This window comes from Anser brachyrhynchus (assembly GCF_964034855.1).
Source record: "Anser brachyrhynchus genome assembly, chromosome: 2".
NCBI classification, from domain to species: domain Eukaryota; kingdom Metazoa; phylum Chordata; class Aves; order Anseriformes; family Anatidae; genus Anser; species Anser brachyrhynchus.
Window position 1 is genome coordinate 125,481,900 of NC_137695.1, and position 13,018 is coordinate 125,494,917.

At 41.2% G+C, this 13,018-nt stretch overlaps 1 protein-coding gene across 2 annotated transcripts in view; it reads right to left on the reverse strand.

Annotated features, from left to right (window-relative positions):
- The window catches only part of CPA6 (carboxypeptidase A6), an 84,647-nt gene that overhangs the window by 4,558 nt on the left and 67,071 nt on the right, over positions 1-13,018 (reverse strand). For both annotated transcript variants that reach the window (XM_080580860.1, XM_080580859.1), the window contains exons 7-9: positions 9,463-9,573; positions 9,120-9,210; positions 4,248-4,450 (exon numbers count right to left, since the gene is read on the reverse strand). In XM_080580860.1, coding sequence (XP_080436986.1) covers positions 4,248-4,450; positions 9,120-9,210; positions 9,463-9,573 — 405 coding nt within the window. The remainder of the gene's footprint in view (positions 1-4,247; positions 4,451-9,119; positions 9,211-9,462; positions 9,574-13,018) is intronic.

The window sequence follows — 13,018 nt, forward strand, 5'->3', positions numbered from 1 at the left end:
CTCGAAGTCCCTTCCAAGCTGGCCTTGAACACCTCCAGGGATGGGGCATCCACAGCTTCTCTGGGCAGCCTGTGCCAGTGCCTCACCACCCTCTGCATAAAGAATTTCTTCCTTACACCTACTCTAGATCTCCCCTCTTTTAGTTTAAAACCATTCCCCCTTGTCCTATCACTATCTGCCTGTGTAAGAAGTTGCTCTCCTTTTTTATAAGCCAAATTTAAGTATTGAAAAGCTGCAATGAGGTCTCTCCGGATCCTTCTCTTCTTCAGGCTGAACATCCCCAGCTCTCTCAGCCTTTCTTCATAGGAGAGGTGCTCCAGCCCTCTGATCAGCTTTGTGGCCCTCCTCGGACCTGCTCTAACAGCCCCACACCCTTCTTGTGCTGGGGGCCCCAGACCTGGATACAGCACTCCAGGTGGGGCCTCACAAAGGCAGAGCAGAGGGGGACAATCCCCTCCCTCACCCTGCTGGCCACCCCTCTGGTGGTGCAGCCCAGGACTCAGTTGGCCTTCTGGGCTGCAAGCACACACACTGCTGGCTCATGTCGAGCTTTTTGTCCACCAGAACCCCCAAGTCCTTCTCTGCAGGGCTGCTCTCAGTGAGTTCTTCTCCCAGTCTGTGCTCATGTCTGGGATTGCCCCAAACCAGATGCAGCACTTAGACTTAGACCTCCTTAAGTTCACATGGGCCCACTTACCTAGCTTGTCCAGCCCTTGCCCAGCAGAAAAAGAAATTTTTACCCCATTATGAAAATCTGCTAGACACAACTGGATTTGGTTTGTTCATTTCTCAGCACAAGGTAGATTGTGCTGGAGATTCTGGCCTGATATTTTCAGTTTGTCTCTTGTCTTCCTCACACCACCTCCACAAGAGGCTGCACGAAGGCAGGAACTGCTCAAGTCAGTGCTGCCGTGCGCTTCTGCAGGGCTGGGACCTGGGAGCCAGCTGATGCTGACGGGCAGTTTCTGACTCACCCCGCACCAAACACGAGGAGGTGGCGGGAGGCCCAAAACAGAGGGAAGTGCTGTCTTTTGGGACTGTTCCTCCTATTACGCATGCAGATGCCTCAACTTTTGTGAGTCATGACGCACACAGGACCCTGATGGGGCAGGAGGTGTCAGATCCTGTGAGGGCAGAGGGGTTTCATTGCGACAGTGCAGCAGTCATCCCAGTAAATGTGCCATGGAAAGGAGAACACAGCTCTGAGAGAGAACACTCCCCACATGAGTTACACATCCTACAGCAACGACAGAAAACAGGCAAGCCCTGTCGAAATCGTTCTGAAGAAATCCTTTGGCAATTCCCATTTTAAAACAGCACAACAGCACTGAGTCCTGCGCAGAGGCAGCAACTGCCCGAAGGTCAGCCCAGGAGGGACCCAAGTGTGTGTCTGGCATGTAGGCAGGTGTCCCTGCACTGCTCTTCGCCTGGAGGGATGCTGCTCACTTCCCCTGCTGGAGTTACGTACCGAAGGGGGACAGTTCACACTGTGCAGATCTCACCATGAATAAATCCAGGCAACCAGCCCTTGAACACCCCCCTCAAGGAGAAAGCTTCACATGCAATTGTCAGATTTTTACAGGGAGATACACAAACTCAGTCATGCCATATAAGCTCACTGTAAACACTATTGCAAGTGACTGTACAGGAAAAAAAAAAAAGGAGTGAACAGTAGGTGAAATTTAAAACTCTCTAGGTGGATGAATGTTTTTGCCGTTTTTTTCCCTTTTTTTTTTTTTTTTTCCAATCTTAAAGTACACTTTCATTTTAAGTATCTTAAAAGGACAGATTTTAGGAGAGTGTTAATAGGAGACTTGTGCCTAAATTAGCCCAGAATATGCATGTTGTGATCAGTACGCAGCTCTCCAGTTTCAAAGCAGCTCTGAATAATTGAACGCTTTAACTGAAATGGTAACTGACAGCTCTCTAGAATGACACGATCCAGACAGAAACATCCTTTCTTTCGCCTGGGATTAATTGTGGCCCCCTGTTAACTCCAACTGCTCTTTATCTGCTGTGCATGTGGAGTCCACGTGGACCAGCAAAGCTTGTTCCGTCAGCAGCAGGAAGCAGAGACAGCCACTTTCCATCTCACTGTAAATCTCCAAGAGAACTGGAGAGTCTGGAACCTCAGCCTAAGTCACCGTTTGAGACACTTCAAATATTAAAGATTATTCATTTAGGAGCCGCTGGGTGACGGAGCCTTTGGCTGTAGGCAAATATTAGAACACATAAATAACTAAGCAACAGTATTCCATTCACTTCCACTATAACCCCCCCATACCAAACTTTCTACATAACAGGAAATCACTTCAGCTTCTTATTCCAACCTCCCTCTCCTTTTTGCCCCACTGCAATAAAACCAATGCCAGAGTCAAGCACTGGCAGAACATTTAGAATTTGTATTTGACTTACACCTGTTCAGGGCTGTTGTCTAAACCAGTGTCTTTCTGTGTCACTTTAGGTCCATACCTAAACTCCCTCTGATGCAAAGCCTGATCCAAGGCCTCACAAACTCAGGGCACACCTATCACTCACCAAAGATGGACTCCTTTGGTTTAAAAGCTCTGGATGGAAAAGTAGAGTGTGTGCACTGAGGGGCAGTTTCTCTCTCAGAAAGGAAATAGCCATCAAGCAACAAGAACAACATGTATTGAAGATATATTGGTATGTATGAAAGCTCTCAGCGGTCCATTTTCCTTCAAATGAATTTCCTAACATTGTGTCTGCTGTTGTCTCACATTACTCCTGGTACTGTTGATACCCAGCAATCATCTTGCAGAGGAGATGCTGATTCTTCCTAAGATTATGTCTTTACCTTTTGCTGTCTTGTCTGTTCTAAAATAAAAGGATGCTTGCACCTGCTGGTTTTCGAAGAAGTGAGATCCTGGGGTTTTCAATTCCCAGTCTACATTTTTTGGTAATTAATAGCTACCAGTTCGTCTGGGAAGCTCTTCTTTCCCTTTGCCACTCCCCAAAAGAGGGTGGAGAAGGTAGAATAAAAACAAGGTTCATGGATTTAATCAGAGTCAGTGCAGAGTTTGATTGCCAGTCTCCACATGTTCATATTTTTAGCTCCTTTGCCTGCATAGCTAACTTGTAATTTGCTCTATTTCCCAAGAATGACATCAGACAGGAGAAATTTTAGTAACTCATGAAATTAAGTGTCTTAACAAAAATAAACCAACAAAGAGGCTTCAGTTTGTGCAGTGCTGGCTGCTCAGTCTCCTGAGAGGGCAGCTCAGTGAAACTTCAGCAAATCTCCAGGGTCCGACAACATCATTTATTCTGCACAGGATAAATGTAAGATGCAGTTAAGCTCCTTCTGGAGTAAACTAGCTTAAACTAGTAAGTTAAATGTCACTGCAGCTTTCAAGGCCAGAATGAGAGATGTATGGACAAAGCAAAAGAAAGACGGTGGTTACTGATTGCTGCAATATGCATCTGTGAGCAGGAGCAAAGAGCAAGTGAAGCTTGAGCAACATTTCCCTAAGAGAATAGGCTAAAGGGAGGGTTTTATGCACAGGAGTCTGGCTCAAAGAAGACTTCACACTGCAAGCAGGGGGAATAGCTCTTCTGCATTTGGATGAGCATAGAATACATGAAAAGTACGTATTAGTAAATCAATAAGCTTGCATCAAAAAATATACTATTAATTTATTCTCCTAATAAACAAAAGCTCTAAAGCACCTGATGTTAATTAACTGCTTGTCTTAAAGTGGTAAAAATGCTACGTCTGAGCAGGTTGATACATAAGGCAATAGAAGCTTTATTTTTGGTGAAATCTATGAGATTTCTCTTCTAATCAATAAACGTAAACCATTTCAATTTTATTTTGGTCATAAAATAGAAGATGATCTTCTTTGTGCTTCAAGTGTTCCAGTTCTGAGCATGAAGGGACAGAATATCAGCTAGATGATGCCCAGGGACTTAACTACATAATTCCCATTACTGTTAATTAAATAAAATGATAATAACTATAATTAAAACCCAGGGATTTATCCTATAGGGTAATTTGCAGGGACTGATGAATGGAAGGCACTATACCATTTAAATCAAATTACTGCTGACTCACTTTGAGGGAAGGCTATCTAATCAGAAACCAGATTGTAAACGGATCCAGAATAAATACTCCTCAATATTAAATATGTGCAATGCATTGAGGAAACAACTCTCTTCTCAAAATGAAAATGTACCAAAAAATGTTATATAGGGAAGTGTATTCTCCCCAGCCATAATGTACTTACCACGCAACTGAAGTTTGGAATAGTTGCATATTTGTAAGAGTAAGGGTACAGCAGCATCTGTGCATATGCGTGGAAGGACAAATAGGCTTTTATTTGTTTCCGATGTTTGCGGAGAAAATGAGCAACAGCCTTTACTTCAGGCTCAGACTCAGGGTAGGGACCACAGTAGGTGTCATCGCATGGGTGAAATGAAGCACCTTCATCTAGAGATGGAATGAGAAAGCTGACGGTGAGCGATCACAGAGAATTTCTATGGGTCAACTCCTGGCTCAGCCTTATGTGAGCCTCTGTGCAAGAGCATGAAAAGCCATAAACAAATTGCTTAGCCTCTGTGCAAAAGCATGAAAAGCCATAAACAAATTGCTTTTTTTTGTGAATGATGGGCATCAGCCAGTGGGACCTCAGTACAGCAATCTGCTTGTCCATCTAATAAACACACCAAGTGGCCAGGTGGCCAACTGCATGCAGTTCTCCCCAGAGGATGTATTTTTAACCCAAACAGGAAAGGAGAGCCTGACTACATTGTATTTTCTTCATTAGCTTTCCATACGAGGGGCACACGTTATGATAGCACTCCGGCATGGAGGTTTTATTAAAACTAGTGAGGGGTTTCAGTTGGTCTATTAGGAATCATGGAAATTTTTCACTAGCCGCTGCCCAGACCAGTTTAGCCCTTAAGAGTAGTTTAGTGTACCGGCTTATGCATGATAGCTGCAATGGTAGGTAGATAACCTCGACATGCATTACCTTTGAGACTCGTTTAAAACGTGAGAATAGTCCCTGACTACTGCCTATTTTTACTCTCGCAAACCTTATGGGAAAAAAATGATGAGCTGCATAGGATGATTGCTCAGTTAACTAAAATAGAAATAATCTCAGCTTGCACAGGGCTTATTTTTCTTTCAAAAAGGGGCAAGGGCCCAACAGTGAGGATTTCTTTCACTGCATCATTGTGCTCAGGTGGCAGTAAGCTACAGAAGTGAAACCTGCGTGTAATATCCCATGAGGTAGTGAAAGATGAAACTCAGAAAAGGAGGCGTGGTAGTGGCTCCTTTATCACATAGCAGTTCTGGTTCTAAGCCACCACCTCATTTACAGCTTAGGGCCTGGGCCTAAAAGAAGAATATTTATGCAAATCTATAGCGCTCTTTTATCCACTGTGATTTCTAAATGCCACATGCTTCACATTGACCTGCAGAATAATAATAGTTTGTTTGCTACATTTCCTGGTACCATAAGGGGCTTACAAAAGCAGTGCTTTATTGGCTTTCCTTTGTATAGTAAGTACTCCCATCTTCAAATAATAAGAAAAAAGCAGTGTGTGAGAATGCATAATAATATGAACTAAAGCAGGGTTATGCGATCATCCTAATGCCAAAAAAAAAAACAAAAAATAAGGAGTGGAATAATTTCATGCTGCAGCTTCATTTGTAATAGGAAAAATGAGGCTATCATTCAATGGCCACAGGTGGGGATATCAAAAGGTATTACTGCTTAGATAGCCGTGGATATGGAAGGGTTATGTTGAGGGCAGATGGTGTCCTCCCTGCAGAACAGATGGCCACCAAGTCATCCAGATCCCAAGAGCACCCTGCCTTGATGTCTTGTCAGATAATATAGCTAAAGGAAAGCTATTTAACAGAGCCTCCAGAGCCGCTGTTTTTTTTTTTTTTTGTTGTTGTTGTTAATGGATGCTTCATCACCCACAACAGTGTTCTATGCTGAACCATGAAAATGAGCCTCCTTTTTAATAAAAAGCATAATCCTACAAGCTAACACTAAAATGACCCAATGGTAAAATATGACTCAGTTTAGTGACTTTTAGTGAAGAAAAGATTCTCTAAACTGCTCAGCCTACTATCATGAGCCACTTGTAATCCCAGCTGTAGTTAATGTTTTTCCTTAAGTGAAGCTGGCTGGTGGTAAAGAGACTGAGTTTCCATGGTGCCCATGGACAGTGTAAGGATATCCTGAATTTTCGTACTGCAAGTTCTTTTACAGTAACACAAGAAATAAAAAATGATACAGTATGTATCAACAGCTCCTGTGAAATTTCAGAGTTATAGTCATGAGAAGAAAACGGAATTGTGTTAAATATCACCATGCTGCCTTATTTTTGTACCTGGTAGTATATTGAGGGTATCCTCCAGCATCTATCATAAGATCAAAAGTACAAAGGAAGCATGTGCAGAGAATGATAAAACCAAGTCTAATTGGGTACAGAAGCAAGACTGGGGGTATGGATAAACTGAAGCATGATTCTCAAACTTCCTTGCAGCCACTTCTCCTGTCAGTGTGGGGTGCTGTCCTCAGCAAGCAATGGGGTGCTCTAGTAATTGAGATGCATTCAAAATTTAATTCCCACTGCTTCTTTCTCAGAGCTTTGGATGCAAACCCTTTCTCTGGATTTGCCCTATGAAATGATTTAATTCTGTGTACCTCATTATTGGCTTTAATGTTGCTGTTTATCTCATGAATTGAACCATTGTGCTACTTACTGCACATATATATATATATTGCAAGGAACATTTGTACACCAGAGATCTTGCAGTCAGTATTCACCTGGGGCTGTGTGCAATTTCTGTGCACTAGTTTGAGCACAGGGGGGCTGCAAAACAGTATCTATCACAATCAGTGATATAACGCATTTTTCAGCCCCTAGAGAATACAGAAGCAACATCATAAAGCTTACATCAAAGTCCCGCACTAGAAGGGCAGAGGAAAGCAGAAGGGATGCTGTGCTATCTTTACCAAATAGCTCAGTGCAGCTAGCACACAGTGGCTTTGCAGGGGCTGGATTCTGCCACCACACACCTGCCTGGGAGTCCTGCAGTGAAGTTCAAGCCTTGTCTGCAAACTGTAGGTGTGACTGAACTGTATTAAAAGTTTTTTTACAAGCATACGCCATATTAAATTTTAAATGCATCATGGTTTTACAAGCCTCAAAGTGTGATATGATCCAGATTCTTCTCTGCCTCATTTAGAGTCAGATTAATGAGAACACAAGCCTCCAGGTGAGGATCTTCTGAGCACCCGTCAGCCCTGTCCATGAAAGAGCTCTTTATTTTCTGCTGAAAGAGAGAATCAGGTGGAATTTAGGGTCCAGTAAGGAAAGCAGAGCATGTGCTTAGTGGGATGATGAGCAACTTTGAAATAATTTTTAGTTTTTAAAGTTGTGGTGGGGAGCTGCCTTTCATTTATAGTGCAGGGAAGAGATTTAACAAGTAGTGGAGGGCAACACACAACGTGTGCGTATAACTATAGTTTCACTCAGCCTAGATTTTTGTTTGCTTTTACAGAAAAAAGAGCAAACATTTTCAGGACTGAGTAAAAAGTGTTTAGGTTTTAACACAGTTGGAGTGTTTTAAATACAGGGGAGCAGGAAGAGGGAGGAGCAGAGTGATTTGAACCTAAGAAAGATTAATTAGGTCTAGAAAGAAAACACACTGTGTGAATATTAATGTTGCACTGATAGGTAACTACAGTATGGCTCTGAAGATTTTTAAGAGAACTGTTCATTCCAATTATGCCAGTGACTTCTGAACAGTAAAAGCACATCCCCAAAATACCTGCAGTTGTGATTTTTGCACGTAAGTAAAAGATAATAACAATGATACAGAACTTTGGTTCATTTTTACATTCTTTTTGCAGCATAAATTTGCCTTGAAGATCGTGATAGCAGCCCTAGGACTGTTTTCTGAGGTGCAGAGATTCTCATCTAACATCTAAGATCTGCAACTGCTTCCTTGTCAGTCCTTTCTTTACTGCAAGTAGAATTGATAGAAATTGGAAGGTCCATACTGTATTGGTCCATACTGTATTGAATGTATGCGTCTGTTCACTCTCATCTTTTTATAATTCCCCCAAGCAGATATTTTACACTTACTTTTATCCTTACAATTTTCAAAAATCTATTTAGTCAATCAAACCGCTGAAAGGCAGACTGCACAGTGCTTAACCTTACTTCAAGCAGTGAGAGCACTGTGGAAACCCCTGGAGATTTCCAGTAGAAGAGGAATAGTTCAAAGGGAGGACCGTTGTGCTAACACCATGCAAACACAATTTCAGAGAGGTGAAGGAAGTTGCTTGAGATGGGAGAGCAGGTCAGCAGAAGAACCAGGTGAATAATGCTGTATTTCACAATGAAGGGCTATTACTTTCTGCTACACCAGAACATGTGTGGCTGCTGACTCCTGTGTGAGAGTTGCATCATCTTGCTGTAAGATTTAATAAAATATCATTTCTTGTTCAGCTGATCCATTCCAAATCTTCTGGTAATATTTCATTACTACTGTGTCCTCTATGCAAAATTTAGGTCAGTTTTTATGAAAGTATCTACAGAAATTCAGGGAGCTTGAAAACTGATCTCCATGTACTTAAAAGCTTCTTCACTAAATCACTAAAAATAATGGTCTTAAAATATACTCAGACCTTTCTCTACAAAGCAAATCTGAAGTTTCCAAAACTAAGGTCATTTCAGAGAAGAGATTAATTAAATAAAATTAAGTCTAAAATATTTCCGAAGGTTGTAGTCAGGTAAATTCTGAAATGTGATGGACCAAACTCAATACTATGCTTCATATGATTTACATGATTGCAGAAATATAGAACAGGTATGTGTGTTTTTGCAATTTTCCCACAATTACCATGAAAACTTTTGTTTGTGATGTGTCTTTCCAAAGTTCAGGACTTTTTTTTTTTTTTTTTTAAGATAGATGGAAGATTCAAGCCCTGCCTTGTGGTGTTATAGGAAAGCAGCTTCATCTTTAATTGTGGAATACTTTGCAACTGATGTGATCTAACCCACTTACTGTGTCAATAATTAAATACAGGATAATCTGAGCTTGCGGACCAAAGTATTTTCAGACTTACCACACCATTTCACTTTCCAGTTGCGATTAGCATCAACACCATGACACGGGAACCTGGAGATCTTTGATCTTGTTTTTCTCCAGAATCGATCCTAATGTAAGTTTTAAAACAGTTAATTAACAATATTACTATATTTTGATGAAAATCTATCTGTACACACAGAAAAACACACCCCTGGTAAACATACTCAGTATTATATTTTAACTGAATTAATTTACTTCAATTGTGCGTGACACAAACTGAAGGGCCAGATTATCCAGAAAGTCGCCTTTGAATGATATAAGAAACATTCAGTTTTACCTGTCTGAACAAGTTTTTGAGTAATACTACTGATAGTACTTACATTTGTCCAGCTAAAATGGTATCCATCCACATTAAATACAGGCATAATATAGAAATACAGCTGAGTTAGCATCCTTCTCATGGTAGGATCAGTCTGGTATGTCTGCAGAGCCTAAAGGAGAAAGGCCAAAGTATGTAGTTTCCATAACAAAAATAATTTCCTGGTTAAGTGTTGTGACGGGTTAAGATGGTCATGTGGCCTTTGGCAGTAGAGACCTGTTCCTACTGCACCATTGGTATTCTTAGAGCTGCACTTGAAAGGCTGACATCTTCCTCTAAATATGAATAAAGGTAGCGTGTGAACGTGAAAAAAGGTGTTCAAAAGACCCTGTTCTCGCTGCTTCTCAGTTACCTTCAATAGCCAAGAAAATACAACTCACGTTACGTAGAAACAAATGCACGTGAAGTGTTTCTTGACGTAAGAGCTGAAAGTCAGTGGAATAGTTTCTTAGCTGAGGAAACATACTTAGGTCCCATAAGACAATGGAGTGCTATTGTTTCCACCAGGTGATGATTTGGTGAGGTCAGAGCGTGTATAAAAGTATTTAAGGCTCACCTTATGTAAGCTTTTGTTGTATTCAAAGTAATTTACTATATTCACAATCATCAATACAAGCAGCTTATTCCTTTACAATTTAGGAAGCTCTGTAGTTTTGGAGAAGCTCAGGTATAAAGGTTGGAAGAGGAGGTCTAGGTAGGGAAAGTAATTTTTTTCCATTCTTTATCATAGAGAAATGAAGCAAACCAGAAACTCCTCAGCAGCTATTTCAGGGAGAAGAAATTTGGTTGAGGAGGAAACAAGTCACCACACATCACTTCCTTGACTTTTTAATGCTTTTCTCTTTTTAGCCAGTATTAACAAATACAGCTCAGCTTTTGTCTTTGTGTTAGGTATTTACATATCAGAGATAATGAGACTGGCATATTTGCTTGTGGCTTTATCTATGCATGCCATTCGTTCACTGCAAGTTACATCTGTAATTATGCATTTTGTTACATTGAAGTGTTATATATACTGTATCATAAACTGGAAGAAGAAACTCTTCAAAATACTTAAAAATATCTCCTTAAAAGAGCCAAACATAATTAATTAATTTATGGTAATACACTCCTTAAAAATTACGAGGATAAGATTTGAATTTTTTTCAGAACCTTTACAAATTTGCAAGAAGTTATATAATGAAAATATTTGAATTGATATTTTTAATTCAAAAACTACAAAATCATAGAATCATAGAATCACAGAATGGCTTGGGTTGAAAGGGACCTTAAATACCATTTAGTTCCAACTCCCTGCCATGGGCAGGGACACCTCCCACCAGACCAGGTTGCCCAAAGCCCCATCCAGCCTGGTCTTGAATGCTTCCAGGGATGGGGCATCCACAGCTTCACTGGGCAGCCTGTGCCAGTGCCTCACCACCCTCTGAGTGAAGAATTTCTTCCTTATATCTAATCTAAATCTTCCCTCTTTTAGTTTAAAACCATTCCCTCTTATTCTATCACTATATGCCCATGTAAAAAGTTGCTCTCCATCTCTTTTACGAGACCGGTTTAAGTATTGAAAAGCTGCAGTGAAATCATCCTGGAGCCTTCTCTTCTCCATGCTGAACATCCCCATCTCTCTCAGCCTTTCTTCATAGGAGAGGTGTTCCAGCCCTCTGATCAGCTTTGTGGCCCTCCTCGGACCTGCTCTAACAGCCCCACACCCTTCTTGTGCTGGGGGCCCCAGACCTGGATGCAGCACTCCAGGTGGGGCCTCACAAGGGCAGAGCAGAGGGGCACAGTCACCTCCCTCGCCCTGCTGGCCACCCCTCTGTTGATGCAGCCCAGGATGCAGTTGGCCTTCTGGGCTGCAAGCTTGCACTACTGGCTTGTGTTGAGCAAAATATCAGACTCCCTCTAATTTTTTAAAGATGCTCTGTTTTATTTTGAATGACTGCTGTATTTTATGAAATACTATGAGAGACTTCGGAGGCCTTTAATGCTTTTGAGGGCAGTAATACTTTTCAAACTTTTAAGTCTTGAAATTGATTTAGACCCACATATATCAATCATTCAGTTCTGTTCTTTAAAACATATATGATTTATCTTAATAAACTGGTTACCCTTTCAGAGTACCATCTCACTTAAAATGTAATGGACCTGGCGCAGCTTTCTTCATGGAGAGCAAGAGTGTAGATGGTGTAAACTGGTATAAGTGAGATCATATTATTTCTTTCTGCTGAAATCATTTTGTCCTTCATACCGTATTTTTATCTGGCAGTTTCATTTGGCACATGCAATAAGGCAACACAGGCTGTATAATCTTACCTCCCTTAACTGGGAGGTCTTTGGCAACGTGCCTCACAGGCATTAAGGTGTGTCATTGCTGGAGCACAGCACACAACTTGCCTTTTGTGCAGTGACTTTCAAATCCTCCGAATAATGATCGTGCGACCCCACCCCCAGCAGTGCTGAAACATTTTCTCCTCACTACGGCACAAGCAAGACAAATATAAACCATTAGTGAATTAACTGCATTGTAGTTTGCACACAGCCCTCAGAATACAAAGTGATGCTACTTCATAGAGCTCGATTCTGCTTCCCCATCATGCAATCAATAGCAGCTTTGCTGCTGAATGCGCAGAGAGCCAGGCTGGCCCAGTAAATGCTGAATAGTGTTATTAGTGAATGAACAGATGATGCCGGAACCCTGCCAACAACGTGCAAGCAATCTGCCTGGGGGATGGGGGAAACGACCAGTGATTAATAGGAGGGGGCTCAATCATCTGGATCAGCAAAGAGTGGTGGTTTCTGATCGAGCTATGCCAGCTTAGGCTGGCTGAGGACCCGGACCATACAGAATTTAATTTGGGGGATGAAGTAAACAAAAGAGCCAAGGCAATAAAGCACAGGAGTTTTAAATGGATTTAGGACACAGTTGGACTTTTTATGAAGTAAGGGGATTGACTCAGAGGAACAAAGCAAGGAAACGGGGTTGAGAGAAACTCTGAAACTGCATGTGACCTAATGATTTTTCTGTCCCACAATTAATTGTTATTATATTTAAGGTAACAATCAGCTTATATTGTTTCTGTCTTTCAATTTAACATTCACACTGAATGAACCTGTTACTATTTCAGCACAGGGAATTGACTCCATTGCTGTTTTACCAGAAATCACACAAAAAATAAAATAATAATAATAATAATAATAATAATAATAATAAAAACCTTCTGATAACACAGGATTAACTCCTCTACCCATTTACAAAGACATCAGTTAAAACATCCTTCTGATGGTAGCATATAATGTTTTACTATTCTCTGTATTTCTTACATTTTAGCAGGGTGATACTATGATCTGCCATTCAGGCCTTCACAGTCGCTTTATCAGTTTGGCTAGTCAGTAGTTTTCTCTGTCATTGTACTTGGAAGCAGTACATCCTTTTATCCCCATTTTCCTTTTTACTACTAATGCCCTGTTCTGGGACTCTGGTCACAAGCAGAGTGGTGAGCTTATTTTTTAAGGAGAAGGTACAAATGAGTACCTAGAACTAAACATCTAAAAAGAAAGGG